The sequence below is a fragment of the Plectrocnemia conspersa genome, unplaced genomic scaffold (assembly GCF_051122295.1).
Source record: "Plectrocnemia conspersa isolate PC_06_02 unplaced genomic scaffold, ASM5112229v1 ptg000004l, whole genome shotgun sequence".
In the NCBI taxonomy this organism is placed as follows: Eukaryota; Metazoa; Arthropoda; class Insecta; order Trichoptera; family Polycentropodidae; genus Plectrocnemia; species Plectrocnemia conspersa.
In genome coordinates, this window is record NW_028277168.1 from 1,236,683 (window position 1) to 1,254,173 (window position 17,491).

The 17,491-nt window shown below is 35.0% G+C and overlaps 2 protein-coding genes and 1 long non-coding RNA gene across 4 annotated transcripts; 1 reads left to right on the forward strand and 2 right to left on the reverse strand.

The window, feature by feature from the left end:
- Positions 1–1,884: 1,884 nt before the first annotated feature.
- Cka (Connector of kinase to AP-1) lies at positions 1,885–10,680 on the reverse strand. 2 transcript variants are annotated; one of them, XM_088184685.1, is made up of 7 exons: positions 10,324–10,680; positions 9,999–10,250; positions 5,958–6,105; positions 5,693–5,884; positions 5,547–5,627; positions 3,677–3,843; positions 1,885–3,603 (listed from the first exon to the last, which is right to left on the reverse strand). In XM_088184685.1, the coding sequence occupies exons 1-7, from the start codon at positions 10,606–10,608 to the stop codon at positions 2,689–2,691; spliced, it is 2,040 nt and encodes a 679-aa protein (XP_088040811.1). In that variant the 5' UTR covers positions 10,609–10,680; the 3' UTR covers positions 1,885–2,688. The 2 variants fall into 2 exon arrangements, with proteins under 2 accessions (XP_088040811.1, XP_088040812.1); XM_088184686.1 differs by having other exon boundaries at positions 5,958–8,256; positions 9,739–10,250.
- A 3,018-nt stretch (positions 10,681–13,698) lies between these two features.
- On the reverse strand, positions 13,699–16,695 carry Syx5 (syntaxin 5). The gene is made up of 3 exons (XM_088184079.1): positions 16,342–16,695; positions 14,500–14,708; positions 13,699–14,440 (listed from the first exon to the last, which is right to left on the reverse strand). The coding sequence occupies exons 1-3, from the start codon at positions 16,661–16,663 to the stop codon at positions 13,970–13,972; spliced, it is 1,002 nt and encodes a 333-aa protein (XP_088040205.1). The 5' UTR covers positions 16,664–16,695; the 3' UTR covers positions 13,699–13,969.
- Positions 14,707–16,695, forward strand: LOC148235576 (uncharacterized). The gene is made up of 2 exons (XR_015809270.1): positions 14,707–16,234; positions 16,283–16,695. It is a non-coding gene; the product is annotated as an uncharacterized LOC148235576 (long non-coding RNA).
- Positions 16,696–17,491: the final 796 nt, after the last annotated feature.

The window sequence follows — 17,491 nt, forward strand, 5'->3', positions numbered from 1 at the left end:
TTAATTTGCAGGTACAAATCCCTTATGAACGTACGTTTTTAATTTATATTGGATCTGTGAGATCGGAATGATTTTCACCTCAGTTCCGATTAACTTCTTAATCTCAATGATACATATCGGGGTGATTTGATCAAATATACCAAAAAGTGCATCGCTGAGTAACATCTTCTATTTTCTGCAATTTCAGTATTAAGTAGGTGCCACCACAATGACTTTCTAGGTAGAAATGTTAGTGTTTTTTTTACCGAACGTCACGAGAATATGCAGTGAATTGATGTCCTTTTAAACCTTTTTCATTCAATAAATATGAGATAAAATTTTCATTCGACTCACTCTCGTATTAGTGAGACATTATCAGCGTTACATATTTAAATATGTAAGTCTATACAATGGTACTAAACATTTAGAAGAAAGTTTATAAAACAAGTGTACAGGATAAATGTATTTATGATTTATTTATTAAATTTAAACAGGAAGGATAAACAATAATTGTGATATACATAATATTATGTATATTACCATACATTTTATACAAATATTTTTTTTATATTAAAAATCTAAGAATGATTAAGTAATGCATTGGTAATCCTCATCCATTATTCAATTGCTTGTTCAGTTAAAAAAATAATAATAATAAGAAAAACACAATAGAAAACTATTTTTTTCCACAAACATCTAATACGCGCTGCGTCAAAACGAATGACTCTCCGTCGCTTCGGACCGCAGCAGTGGGTTATACAATATTTTTTTTCCATAATCGTTATAAAATATATCTATTATGCTTATAAATAATAAATACAATGATAGTATAATATATAATAATAATAATTAAAAAAACACAAATATTTACAATGTTATTAAAAACATATTATATGACATCAAAATTTGCTATAAAACTTTTAATTTTATTATTATTTATTTTTTTGTTGCATAAGTAGTTAACAGGAAAGGTTAATTTGTCTTATCATCGCTAAATACATACTTCGAATATATATAAACATAGCAAATGTAGACGCATGACGGTGCACACACTTTCTTAACCGATCGAGCGGTCCACGAACGTTTGCCGAGCGCTCAAACAGTTAAAAATAAAACCTACCTATACATAATATATATATATTTATACGTGCACACTATCATCACCTTCCCACTACACGAGTAATGTTATATATAATTCACAAATTATTCGACCGACAGTTAATTCATCTCTAGGGTTTAAAAAGAAACATTAAAACGGCACAGTGATGTGGGGTGTGTGAGGGTTTTCAGTCAATTACAGTCTTAGCATTGAAAACTTTGAAGTAAAATATTTAAAAATAAATAAGCGTAAAGCGTTGTAGTCGTATCTAACGAAAAAAACCAAACATCATACATGTATAAAAATAGTAAGACCGTATTATAAATATATAAGAAAAGAAAATCAACATACATGATGACATTTTTAATGTTACAATTACAATTTCAAGAACATATTGAAACAATACATTTATATATATATATATTTATAAATATATATATAAAAAAATTTACTACCTTAAATTCATTAATTTAATTCACTTATGTTTGTAACCTTATAATTTTAACGTGTTGAAATGTTAAAAAAAAATATTACGATTAAATAATCTCAACATGACCACAATAAGATTCCAAATTTTGACAGCATATATGGTGGGTCATAAAACCGATGAAATTAATACTTTTATCCACACGCGCACGCAATTAATTGCAATATTAATTACTCAAAGTAAACTATCTTAACGTACATAACCATTTCTAAGCTCTTGCAAATTATGAACATCAATTTACATATAGACGATATAGTCGAAGGAGTCGTACCAGAGGATATATTCAATTTGGATCATAATAAATAAAAAAAGGAATATATTGACAAAATAAAAACGAAAAAATATATTTAGGTAACATTATATGCAACTAATAAAAAATCAACGCTGTTTATTCATATAGAAATATTTTATAAAAGGTATCAAAATAGTAGTTGAACATAAAAAAAAAAATTTATAATAATAATATTTAACCACTGCTTACGACTCCTTTTACTACATTTTAATGGCAATGACGATGTGAAAAGAAACATGAAGTTAAAATGCAATTTTGCAAATAAGATGTTTCGAAATTGCATGCGGATAAAATAATGCATAAAATATATACATACAATTATTACTGAAACAAGATTTTTCTACAGTATTCTTCTTCATCGCCAATGCTTCAACTTGCAAATTAAAACAATAACTATAAGATAATAAAAGTTTACTTCGCTACGAAGACGAGTACTGGAGAAAAATCCCATTTTAATACGCCCTACATTACAGAAGCTCAACATGACAGAGAATGGCAGTGAAATGAGATGGAGATGAAGTGGTGGCTTTTAAAGTCTACTTTTCAAACACCACACTATTCGGCACTCACTCGGCCTAAACTTGTATGCTATCTATCATCTACAAATTGCTTTATTTTTATACACTGTCAATAAATATGATCAAAACTCATCTCATAATTCTCACGTATAAAATGGGATCGTGAACACGAAATAGAAAAAAATTCCAACGCTATAAAATCATTTGCAGTTCGTTACTGTTTTTTTGTACAGAAAAAAAGTATAACCCAATACTGTATTACGATGATTTGCAAAAGCATAAATGGAAAATGAGTTATTCACACCGCCGCCGACTAAACGAAAACTTTGGCGAGCGCGTCAGCTCCTGCGCTCGCTATGTACGGCCGCGTCGGATGAAAAGCGACGTCCAGGATGCTCTCTTCGAACTTTTTCCTGTGCGACGTTATCTCCTGCACGCACGTCTTGTTGTCGAGGTTCCACAGTCGTATGGAACAATCGTGACTGCCCGATAGCAAAAACAGGCCGTTGGGATCCACGGCCAAGCTGGTGACCGCGTCCAAGTGGGCCACCATCGAGTGCGCCAGCTGGCCGGTGTCGTTGTCCCAGAAGCGGATGTGCCGGTCCTCGTGAGCGGTGATAGTCAACGGCGAAGACGGATGAGACACCACCTTGAGCGCTCCCTGCCCTTCGCCCTCCAATCTCATCACAGGTTTACCGGTCTCCAGATCGAATATCACAGTGTGAGCGCTCTGGAAAGACGCGACAGCGCGAGTGCCTTCGGCGCAGAAGTCCACACAGGTGGGCGCCCCGTCGACTTCGGAGCGAAGCGTCGACAGCAACGTCTGGATGGCGAACGGATTCCACAGTCTGACCGTTCCGTCGGCCGAGGCGGACAGCAGCCGCTGGTGGTTGTGCGCCAAAGACCACACAGCGTCGGTGTGACCCAGCAGCGGGTGCCCCATGACTCTGGGATCGTACGCGTCGTACGGATCGATGGTGGACGGCGGCACGTTCCATTTGTGTATCATGCCGTCCAGGCCTCCCGACCAACACATGTGGCCGCCGACCCCCATCGCCAGGCATAACACCGGGCCTTGGTGACCTCTGAAAGTGTATAAAGGTTCTACGTCTAAGCTAGCGGACTTTTTAGCCGAGACTGTCTTTTGTAAATTCCACAGTTTTAACGTGTGATCCTCGGACGCCGTGATTAAGACCGGCTCTATCGGGTGAAACGCCAGAGCTCTCACCTGTAAATTTAAAGCGCTTTCGTTAATAACTAAAATACACATTAAAAACATATAACAAAAATTTATTACGCACCCCGTCAAAATGTGATCTCAAAGTGTATTTAGCATTCCAAGTTTTACGGAAGGATACTTTTGTCGGAATCAGATCGTAAGCGTCCGCATCGTTAGTGACGGAGAGCTGTGCGAGTTCACCGAGAGCTAAAGAATCTTCGTCTCCTTCTCTTCCTGATCCTCCTCCGCCTGTAACATTAACAAATATATATAAATATAAGATGGATTTCAGCCAATATGGAGTAGAATACACAGATAGAAAAAGTTAATCACAATTAACTTTTTAGCTGCCTAGTCCCCCCTATAACGTAGTATTCCTATAACTAAGTCTCAATATCTATGCTATAGGGGGGTTGACTGTACTTACTTGAAGGTATTAATTATATATGATTGATTTACTTAAGTTGGTACAGATTTGTCCCACAAGGACAGGTCACAATGTAAGATTTAATAAATAATAAAATGTAAATATGCAACTATCTGGGGTAACTCAAAACAGTGAAAGATCGACCATTTACGGCGATACTAACAATATTTATAAGAATATTGTGGATAGTAAAATAAAAAATTAACATAATTTTAGAACAGATCGATTCAATCTAAAATCGTAATTTAACTCCATTACAAGTAGTGATAAATGATTGGTTGTTGGGTGAGGATACGATCAAACTCATTGAGCAGGTTTCTTGGATTTCAATGGAGCGTTCGAAACAAGAGACAAGAAAAATGTTAAAGAAATTAGAGATTATAGATATAATTGAATTAGATTTAAGATGGTTCGATAATTATTTAAAAAAGAGAAACCAAAATGTTAAAATAAACGATTCTTATTCCAAAGAGAAAATAATATCTTACGGTGTACCACAGGGGTTCAAATTAGGACCATTGTTGTTTACAATAAACATATATTAATGATATAATTAATAATATAGAAAAATGTAAGATTCATCTATTTGCAGATGACATTTTAATTTATTGCATAGACGAATGTTAAAGAAATTGTAGATAGCTTTTTGGATGCAAGTATTTTTAAAAATTTCGGCCTGTTTCATGCCATTGACATACTAACGGGGTAACAAGTTCACAAATTAATTTACTTTGTCGAGCATCATGACATCAACAGCGATCTTTGTTATCATTTACTTTATATAACGACGAACAATGATATATCGTTATATGGCATCCAAAAAGTTAAATAATGAATTAAGTATAATAAAAATAATGTACTTAGTATGTATATTAATTATAAAGATATGTTAGATAATAATATTTGATGATGTAAAATATTTAAAAGTAATTTTAGATAAAAAGGTTTTTTTTTTTTGAAACATTGTAATTATAGCTAGAGAATTAGGTTAAGTATAAACACAAAAAAAAATCTACATACAATCGATTTAAACATTCAAGGCTATGAAATGGAACATTGAGATGAATTTTGGATGCAGCGCATATCATAGAAGTCATGTGCTGAAGTTTGTGAAATAACTATGAGCTTGCTACGGCTCTGTAAATTGATAACATTGCTAAAGCAAGAGAAGAAATGGTCACTCATGCTCAGTTTTATTTGCATGCTGACCCTGCAGATGTCATTGAGTCATTGGTAATGAAAGTGAGTAAGTCAAGATAAATGTTTACTCAATGTTCTTCATTCTTTATTTACTCATGAACCACATTAGAATTATCTATTTATCATTAATCTTTCCATGTCAAATAAACGATCAAAAGTAAGCATGATGCATTTGTTATGTCTGGACTACTGAATAAATAGCATTAAAATCATAAGACTTTGTAAACATCTCTCGTATACATAAACCTTTTTTAAATTTAATATCTGTATCTATTTGATTTACAAAATATTATAAACATGCTGCACGCAAGGCCCATATACCAACCATATTCATCAGATTTGGCAGCAAACTCCTCGATCAGATTAAACTCGTTGAGAACTTCTTCGGCTTCGGCGTCGACGTCGTCTAAAATAAATGAATAAAAGCCGTTTAAAACATACAAAATAAACGATCGCCAATCAGACACTTACCTTGATTCATTATTAGAGTGGACGGTTGCTTAGTCTCCAGCTCGTCTATATCATCGACCTCCATCTCTTGACTCGTGAGGAATTCGAAATTGGCGATTACGGCCGCCTGGTGGTCCAACATCATAGAATCGGCAGTCTGCCCTGTCATTCCGCCGCCGGGGCATTTTTTCATAGAATTGGGCGATCTTCTCACTGCAAAAATCGATAGAACGATTATAGTGCAAAGCGACGCTTAGAATATATAGAGTGAGGAAGTTGCGTAAACCCGGAGTGTCTTGGCCCCTCTTGTTGTTTTCGTTTCCGTTGACGTTGGAGCCGAGGTTGTCATCTTGGTCCGTCATATTGTTGAGGCCGAGCAAAGTGCGCGCCCTGCTCGAGCGGACATCCAATATTGTCTCCGCATATCCTATTTCCTGTTTTGTCAAAAGAACGTTAAAACCGTAACAATTTAAGAAGATTATTATAAGACAATGTGTAATAAAAAATACAACGTAAACCAGATTAATTATATAAATATAATAATCCAGACAAAGTTGATTGCAAATAAATACAAGTGGAAACGCTTTTACCAAGTAGTGATTGTAAACAGGAAGTCACTTAATTTTAAGTACAAATGTATTCATCATACCGGCGATAAATTAAGCTTTTAATTTACACACTTAAGATAACAAAAACAAACAGACTTTCCTTTCTCTTGAGATCATATAACATATATTTGTCAAATTTGAATTGTGGCTGTGTGGAATGGTTTTAATATCCTTAACAATAAATAAGAAACTTGGAAACATTCGAGATGTGGATAAACGGGTTGTATTATCCAGTAGAAAAATATACAATTGAGGAAGATGCTGCAATTTGCGGCTTCGAAATCTAAAAAAATTAATGCGAATTCAGCTCCGTAGAGCTATTCTGCATCGCAATCTTCAAAATAAAATAACTCGATTGCACAAGAATGTTGAATTGCATTTCTGGTATTTCTTCAAATACAGACAATACATCCTTTGTTTTACTGTAACATACAACACACTATTTACATGCATGTGTAATTTTTAATGAACAGATACATTTCGTATATAATGAATAAAGTACATTGTAACTCAATTTAAATAATAGCACCTTTTGCCACAAATAAAGTAGCTCGTTAAAATTATACGATGCATCATAAGTTTTCTTCTTATACGGGATTATATTTTCAATAGTCTGATTCATAGTACATACATGATTGACTGATAAATAATATATATTTAATTAATATAAAACTACATGCTCTAGATAGCAATTATTAATATTAAAATTTTATTAATAAAACTTGAGCTCTTGCATTGTTCATATAAAATGCAATCGTGACTTTTTCTTGTATATTTTTTGTTTAGTCAACCTTATCATTGTTCAGATACTTGTGACTCACTTTGCTGGAATTGCATAAAGACTATAATATCTAGTTATTTTTTCTATTGTCTGTTTACTATCGAGTCATCATTTTTTTATGCAGATATATGCTATAAAAAAGCATTTCATTTTTCCAGCGGGCGGTAAAATCATAATCCTAAAAAGGTTTCAATGTTCAATATAATTGCTAAATAATAAATTATGAAAATTGTACAATGTAGTTATATTTTCATTGAAACAAGATGGTCTTTAAAATACCTCACTACTGAATATTTACAGCGGCGAGTGACTTTTTTTCTACTGTCGGACAGCGACAAGCAAATACACTTTAAATTTAATTAAGGCAGTCTCGGCGCTGCGCTATGTTTTCAATGAAGCAAAATTATTCGAGAGAGCTACGAATGAGACCACTTCTGCTATATATATAAACATTTTTAATTTTTTTCACATTCGGCAATGGTGCAAGACTGCTGTTCAAAAGCATCGGATTAGAAATTAGTCAATCATTTAATCATAATTTTTATTCTATTGGATTTTCTACGCAGATGTCTTTGAAACTAACTTCAGAGGGACATCATAAACAATCCGGTGCTATACTGCAAGTTTTCAATAAAGGAAAACATCCACAAGTTCTCTACAATTCAGACCTAGCTCTGCATCTTTTTTAACTAATGAAATAAAACAGACTTATAGATCATTGTATGAAAGCTTGAATGTATTTATATATTTATTTATTAAAAATCACCATCATGACTTTGCATACCGGGTATTATTCCTAAATATGCACCAATGTGGCGAGGCTTATTTACGAAAATTAGAACCTAAACTTAATTTTTTTTAAAGCCATCATAACTTTTTAATTGACATTTTAACGTCAAATTTAAAATACAGTTTCATAATGATTGTTTTTTTATATTTACAAAGGTTAAATCGTTAAAAGTCAAAACTGTGGATCACGTACCTGAAATACTTTAACTCGTTATAAAAACGACAAGTATCAAACTTTGCGATCTCTAGAGTAATTTGATATTTGTACAACCGTTAAACTTTGATACTGTTGACAGCGAAAAATGTCGATAGGGGGGCATTTTCCCCCCCTTGAATGTGGCCAAAAAATACACCTCATTTTATGAAATACTATGAATCTAAATGAAATCGAAATATTAAAAAACTGACTACTATCTGGTCAACTTTTGCCCCCCCCCCCTGGAAAAAACTGAAATGACATCCCTAATTCTAAACTAGTAATTCTCGATTTATCTATCCTGAAAATATTTTTTAAATATGTCATTTCAGTAAATCATATCGGAATACATTTTCAGTGGTGAATATATATTTTTACCAGTGAAAATATAATTTATCTGGCAGGTGCTAATAAAATAACATAATTTCAACTTTTCCATTCATAGTAATATATACATTTACATACTTATCATTATTTATTTACATGCGATGTAAAACTGTTACAGTGAATATGTATTTTTCAGTGAAGTTATATTTTCACTAGTGAAGTCCAAATACATTTTCATTAGTAGATATATATATTTAGTGAAATTATATGCTGCTCTAAAATGTCTATGAAACTCTATTTGACATTTTCGAAAAGTTCATTTACTGTTCAGACCCATACCTAACTGAGAAAATTTCCACTCGGTTCTTTTTCCTATCCAACTCCACGAATTACGAAAATTGACTCATAATTTGTCTGCACTCTGATATTACACTATGTTCTAAAAATTTAATATTGAACAATAGGAGAGCGCTAAAACAATAAAATCGTGCTATCACCGACGCAGTGGAAACGCTGTTATGTAGCGTTCATATTAAGACCGTTTATAACAATATTATGACTTACAATAAATGAGAATCAAATGAAGCATATCTAAACCGAATTTTGACCAGTAGAAGAGCACAAAAAACAATTATCCCTTCTCAGAAGTAAAAGATCCACGTCAAAAGCAATAAAATCATATTGGTGCCATCACGATTTTATTGGTTTTGACGTGAATTTTTGACGTCTGAGAAGTGATAATTGTTTTTGCGCCCTCCTATTGACCAAACTTCGGTTTGAATATACTTGAATCGATACTCTCATATCAGAAGTCCGTAGTAATATTATTAAGGATAACTGTCATATTTTTAAAGCCTAGCGTAACATCCGAGTGCAGACAAGCTATAGAGCATTATGCGAGATGTAACGTCTGTCTGTACTTCTTCAGCTAAGTTTCCCCTGAGAGATAAGTTGGCTTAAATTATATTTTGCACTTGACTAAATGAAAATTGGGTTTGGTAAATTTGTGTAAGTTAGGTTTGGGCTTGAACAGTAAATGGATGTTTCGCAAATGCCAAATTGAGTTTCATAGACATCTTAAAGCAGCATATAATTTCACTAGCGCCTATCAGTTAGATCACATTTTCGTTAGTAGAAATATATATATATATATATTTACTGGTGAAAATGTATTTGGACTTCACTAATGAAAGTATAACTTTCGCTGAAAAATACATTCACTGTAACATTTATACATCGCATGTAAATAAGTATGTAAATGTATATATTACTACATATGAAAGGTTGAAATCATAAAATTGAATTAAATTTTCACTGGTAAAAATATATATTTACTGGTGACAAATGTATTCCGACATAACTGAACTGAAATGACATATTCATTAGGATTTATAGTATTGTTAAAATGCTCATATTCAAACATGAGTTGTTGTTGGAGTGCTTTTACGATAAAGCATTGAGATAAAAATAATTCCATTCTGAAACGCAGCGTACATTCAAAGTATTCAGTCTAAGGTAGGTACGAAGAGCACCACTATAATTTGTAAAATGAAACCTGTTAAGTCATGCAGGACAGATTTGTAATAAATAAATATGAAAAATAAACGGAGATAAAAGTGGATATACTTCAAAATATTGTCGAATAAGCTGCCGGCCCTGTCTCCAGGTGAGATTAGGGGGCAGGTCGGTCTCCTGCTCGCCGTCCTCGGGCGGCGGAGGCTTGACGTCGCCTTGGTTGAGGTCGACGCCGTACTTGAGCTTGTGAAACTTGGCTCTCTCCTGCTTGAGCGCGTACTCGAGCATCTTTATCCGACGCACCAGGTCGTTCTTGAGGTTGTCGAGTCCCTTGCGCTCGCCCTGCAGGAAGGCGATTCTGGCCTAGTGGGTCGAATTGCAAACGGTCAGTGTCAATGTCTACGACGATGTTTTGTGGTAAGAGTGCAGCACTCACCTCGAGCTCAGCGCGGTCCACCTCCCACTGAGACCTCTCGAGCTCGAACCTCGCCCACTCGTGCTGCAGGAAGTGCAGGATGCCCGGGATGGAGTAGTTGGGCGCGGGGCGCGGCTGCGTCTCGTCGGAGGGCGCCCCCCGACCGTCGCCCGCTTGTCCGTTGGCCTGCGAGCCCGCGCCTCCGCCCCCAGCGCCCGCCCCGCCCGGCCCCGGCGAGCCCGAGTCTTCCATGGCCGGGATTTTCATGAGGTGCCCTCCATTGCCGAACTTGTCACCGATGATCATAGGGGCGGGCGGCCGCCGCTGCCGCTGCCGCTGCCGAGAGGCGACCGACGCAGAAAATGGCCAGGGCACCTCTTCGAGCGGAGCCCCGGGGTTGCCACATCCGCCGCCGACCGAAGCGCATGCGCACCGCGCACCTGCCTCTCCGACGCAACCGCTAGCTCCTCGATCGTCCCCTGTGACTCTTCGTTTTCTCCGAACCTTGTCGTCTTCTCGAGCTGCGCTTTTTTCAGTATACTCTCTTATTGAGGGGTAATACCGAACAATGTTGAATCGTTGTCCCCCTCATATGAGGGGTAATAACGAACAAATAATAATCCAATTATAACGTATTAGGTAGGCGCCAGAAAGGTTTCATTGACTATCTGCCTCAAAGTTACTATTATGAGTAGCTAAATAATTCATCTAGAAGCTGCAAGCCACCTTAAATGTTTGAAATGTTTTTTTTAAATAAATAATAATATGGACAGCTTATGAGTAAAACTTATTTTACAAACAACAGTTTATTTTAAATAGTCGACTATACTAAAGGTAATTCAATTTCAGTTTCCGAAGTTTTAAAAAAACACTCAAATTTAACTGTCCCCGAACATTTCATCACAAGACATATGGATAAAACGACAGTTCACACAACATTTCACCATAATTCAAAAAACATGATTATTCAATGTTTAGATATAATTATAAAATATATTATTTATAAATAAATAAATATCACAAAATTATTTTATTATTTCATATAAATTTACAAGCGTAAATATAAATTGTAATAATCAAAAAAGGATAATAAATCCAATGTCTTGGAATCTTGACTCTTGGATGCTTTAAACTTTTATTATTAAATTTTAAACTATAAACTATTATTATTTATAAATAATATATTATTATTAAACCAGAGTTTCATAACGGTTGCTCATAACTGACGGATCTTTAAAATAAAATATGTCTCATCAGGTCCTCAAGAATCAAATATCAGTATAGTGTTAAGAAAACTTAGGCTTGCTCATAAAATATGACTATGATAATTAATTAGGATTTATTGAGATTATTAATTAAGTTAAAACAGCGAAAAATTTATCAAATTTGGAAAAAAAATGAGTTCGTAGTTCTTCGTATTTTTTTTTACTTTACCGATTATAACAGTGGTAAGTGCATAGAAGCGTTTCCCAAAACTCAAAATATTAAATTGCGTAGTTCCACTATATAATAAAGATTCATGCGACTGGCTACGATTTCAGTAGAACTGGTCACAATTTCAGTAGCAATTAACTATATACAATAATCTTTGTCTAATTCCGATTCGAATATTTCATTTACATCTTCGTTATCCGAGAGAAATTCTACACCTTTAAATTCGAGATCAGATTCATTATATTTTTCGACTATTGCTATAAAAAATATTTAAGCTAAAGTTAGTTTATATTAAAATTATTTAACGAAGTAAAAATATTAAATATACATATTGAGTCGAAAAATATTTGAGAAACGCAGAAATATTTTGCACTTCGTCGTAAATCTCCCGACGACAAGCAAACAAATACTGACGCATGATTGAAACGTCATCTGATGCGTGCGTTAGTGCGAGTCAGAACGTGAGGCAACTTGCTCTAGCTCTCTCGCTCTGTTATACGTACTTGTGCATCTCGCTTGCATACGTACAAGCGAATCCGTGCGAGAGATATGGGGATATACTCACTCGACTCCCTGTTGGGAAATACTCTGACAAAGCGAAATAGCATGGGTGCGTGAAAGTTAAAATGATCTCATTTATATTAAGCTGTCAACTCCAATACTATCCAGCTTAATGGAAGACTGCGAAGGTTATAATGATACCAAAAACCGGCAAAGGATATATAGGCCAATAAGAGGGCGCTCGCTCGGGGTGCTAATTGCTCCAAATGGAGACACCATTTACCCCGAATGAGGGCACCGTTTAATTATATTTTACAGTGTATCGATATCTTTTCGATTCCTTGAAAAAAATTTCAGAGGTGATATTTGAACACAATTTTCTAAATGATCTTTTTTTAATAAAACAGTTTTCCTAAAACATAAATATAATGTATAATCCACCAAGTTCCAAGGTGTCAGCATGAGATTTATTCGCAATATACGCTTATGAATATCGAGTACATCTTCTATTATTATTATACAAAAACTCGTGGAAGAAATTATTCAGCAACATGGCTTCCACACAAATGCATATATTATATTACTTCTCATATTGTTGCCTCTGTAAATCAAAATAATTTTGGTTCTGTGACGTTACGTTTGAGAAGAGGGGGAGGGTCTGGCATGGTGTGACACCTTGTGACATAGCTGGGGGTTAAAATTTCACGAAAAACTTTTGACATAATTTATGGAAGTCACCTTATAAACTATCATTACGATCAATAGATGTCACTATGCACGACCTAGCTCGATTTTATTATAATATTCATCAATCATCTAGACACGATGGAAACTGAAAAGCGATACGGTCTATATGGGATTCGAGCCCCAGGTCTTTCCAGTATTACTTACCGACTTGAATCGTAAAATCAACGGTGAAGTTAAACATTTCCCCTTATATATAACCTCCGTGGGATATATGCCTGTTCAATGACAAAATTCATTATTATTGGAAAACATCCAAAAAATGTAAATGAGATACAGGTTATCTGTTGTAAATATTTATTGACTGAATACATTATATATAGAAAAGAAAGACGCCGATCAACGAGGCTTTGACGTCGGACCGCTGCTATGGTAGAGGTAGAATGACGCCCCGCGTCGGTGTTGCCAGTCGCGAGATTTTATTAGAGTAAATAAAAATTTATTGAGATTGAAAAAAATTAAATATTATTCACATACTTACCATTTTTGTATTTGTGAATTATTTTCAGGGCATCAATTTTCTTCCTATTCAGTTATTATAATAACCTTTGATGTTATCGACGGAGTATGATTGATACGTATTTATTACTTTATTTTAAACATGACACGATTAGTCACGAGTAATAATTTACCAACAATAAAGATAAAATACTTACGAAACTGTAATTCTACTCTCGTCCAATTCAAATCGGCCACACTCGAGATAAACGACGCGAATTCTGTATAAAATGTTTTATTTTAACAAATTTTAGATACATTTTATTATTAGAGCTCCATTTGAATACATAAAAAAAATTTGATCATATTTTAAATGTATTAAATTAGAAAAATAATCTTCAAAGAAAATGCAAATTAAGGTGAACTGGATTTCTTATAGATTAAAATAATTCGACACGAAATATGCATAGTTTAACAAGATATTTATATAGATATAATTATTATTTATCGTCTCGTGTCCTAAAATACATGTTTATAATTTACAAATAAATTATGTTAAAAATACAGCGAAAAATATAAAGAAAAATATTAACACTCCGAAAATTTTAAACATCAACATTCTGTTTCCGGACACCGATTGGAAATATTTTAATATTTGGGAATGCGCCGCTTCGACGTTGAGCTCGGCGTCCTCCAGGTTAGCGTCGATCCTCGTCACCATCTCGTCCTGCTCTTTGACCATGTGAGCGAGCTGCTGAAATATGCCACCCAGCTCCACGATGGTGCTCTCTATGTTATGCATGGTCTCTGCGCGCTGAGCGACGTAATCGTCGGACTCGTCTCGCATCATCGTTTTTTGCATGTCGTATATTCTACCGCCCGAGACACCGTCCAAGTCGATGTTGACTTGATCCCTCTCTTCGGCTAGCGCAGCGGATCCTCGCGGAGGGGGCAGTCCCTTGGTGAATTTTTCTCTCCGGCTGTTTTGTTGTTTTAGATTTTCAGATCGGACTTCGAGGACCTAAAAAATACAACAATCAAACGAGAATCAAAATAGGGAATGGTACAGGTCGAACGTACTTGTTTAAAATGAGCGCTCATAGAGGCCAGTCTCGATTGAAGGGCCAAAACGACGCTGGAGGAATGAGATTGGACGTGCCGTTTACCCCTCGGCATTTCACCTAGCTTGGCTATCTGTTGATTAAGCGATCCCAGATCGCCTTTGATTATGTATGTGAGTTCTTGTATCTCTGCCGGTCGGTCGTCGAAAAGAGATTTCTTTTTGGCGACTGAAAGAAAAGAAAGTTATTATAGGATGCCATTCTCATTTGCCTCTTTACCTTCAGCTTCAAGTGTAAGGGTTGAATTTATTTATATTTATGTATTATATTTTAAAATTTTATAATAAATAAATATAATAAAAAATCTTATGAAATATGTTTTTTTGTATTTTTTTAGCCTTTCTTATTTGGCTGTAAGCAAATAAGTTAGGTTTGTAGAACGATAATTTAAAAACGATCTTTGCAATAGAAATTAGAAACATGAAAGTATGATTTAAATGTAAAGGCTGAATGGCATTATTTTTATTTCATTTTAATTTCAATGTAATAAAGAATAATAGGAGAAAATTTTAAGGGGAAATGAGCTACATAAATGGACTATATATTAACCCTTTGCGACCGGATGCCGCCGCTATGGCAGAATTTCATGTGCGATACTTCAGTGGCATTTTTAACGTTATTTATTGTTTTAAATCACTCAATTTCTTTTGTATTATATAAAAAAATATATTATTCGTATTAATCAATAATGTTTATCTTTAAACGAATAGTGTTTAATTTATCGATGCGAATTTTTTCGGGTAATAAATACGACTTATTACTTTATTACTGCGATTCATACATTTTGGTTTGCTTATTTTTATTTCGAATTGGAGCATGATCTTATGCATTGTAATGTTACAGAACTGTCATCCAAAAATCTTCATAAATAAAACCATTTAATTGTTGATAATTATTTAAGATTATTTATATTTTCGAACTTGATAGATGTTAAGTGAATAATATTAAATAAAAAAATTGTTTTTTGGTCATGAAATAAATTTTGTGTTTAATTTTTTCTATTTATTGAAGATAAAAAATGTTTTAAGCATAGTGGAATTTATACGTACTACCTATAGTGCCTAACATATTACAAAAATAATAACTAAAATAGCATTAAATATACGAAATTTATATTATGGTACTTGTTATTTTACCGACGCAACGCTCAGAAACCAAATTTTTATAAATATCTTCTCTGACTTTTGACTCTAACGTTGGCGAAAGTTGCCAACATCGTATTGCTACATAAATATGGTTTAAAATTTAGTTTTTTATCGCCATGCGAATGTTTATACCTCAAACATCAGTTAAAAATCGTAATTAACCGTTTAACAGCGTCGTCGTGTGTTATCAACGACACTGATAAACGGTTAATTGTGATTTTTAAACGATGCTTAAGTAGCAAAACGTTGTTAGCCGCTTTCGCAGACGTTAGGGGTTGGTTTCTGAGCGTGGCGCCGATATAATTAACAAGTACCAAAATGGTCAACAAATTGGGTAAAATTGCTTGAAATTTTTCGATCGCAAAGGGTAAAAATTATATATCGCTATATACTACTTTGGCAAGAATTGTGATATCCGACATCAACATTGAAGAAAAAATTAAGTTACATTTTTTATGATCCATATGATATTTGGTTTAAGAGAATATTTTTTTTTATTTAAACAACGTTTCGCCAAATTGCATCTCAGAAATAAGTATCTCAAAGTGAGTTAAGTATTTGCATAGATAGATATATTTCACACAGGAAATTGGAGAGCGGTGAAACTTATCCGAATATTAGATGGAGAGTAGAGAAAATAGTAAATTCGAACTCACGCAGGGCCAGCTTCTCTAGTTTGGAGTAGGTTCCGCTGACGTTTTTGCTGACCAGCCTGGCGCTGCTCATGAAGTGGGCGTAGGTGGCCAGCGCCGGCGCGTCCGAGCGGAGGCCCTTGCGAGGCGGCAAGGGCGCTCCGCCCCTCAACGACCTGGCGGCGGCTGCGAACTCAGCCGTGCGCTCGCGAGCTGCCATGCTGGGCTCGGTAGTCTGCGACTCTTCGGACGACGAGTCGGCGAGAGATTCCGTCCTCGGTCCGCCGGCCCCCGCGCCGGCGCCGCCCCCTACCGCCCTTCGCCGCACAGCGCTCTCCGACTGCATTGCATGTCGGCTGCCACCTCACGCTCAGTGTTGCCACTCGTCACTTGTCACTTTCTACGTTCCTATTTCATCACGCGGCGATTCATCTAACGCGCATGCGCATACTCGCTATACGCAAAACAAATCTTTCGTCAAAGAAGTTGATTGCAAACGGCGGAAAGTAAAGAATTGGCACATGCAATCAGTGGTCGTTATGGAGCTAGCGATTTTACACTTTAAGCCATATATATACATATCTATATAGATGAACGATTATAATAAAAAAGTACATTTTGAATTGTTTTTTAATAGATCGAATTAATAAAAAGAATGAGTTTCTCGCTGCATTTATGTAGGTATGTTTTCTTAGATTTTGGGAATTTAAAATTTCGTTGTGTTACAAATTTCGAACCTAAATTGCATTCAGGATGCCGTTAGCTCTAGGGCAGGGGTACCCAACCCAAATGATATTGCGGGCCACTTTGGAAATGCATCATAGCTCCGCGGGCCAGATATAAAATTATATAACCCCATATTAGATTTAGATACACTATAGACATTTTTTTGGAGTGAAAAATTGAAGCATAATGAATTATTATAATTGTGTTTACTATTATTCTTACATGTAAACATGTAAGATGATACTAAACGTATATTGTAAAGAAATATATAACACTAAAAACTAAATTGTAAAAGTGTGATGAATCTCTCCAGCCGGAAAATGTTCAAGGCGGGCCGCGGGTTGGCAACCCCTGCTCTAGGGTATCCAAATACTCAATCCAATTAATTACCTGTCCCTTTTCGATACACCGCTCATGTTCTTGATACACTACATATCCACTTAATCCT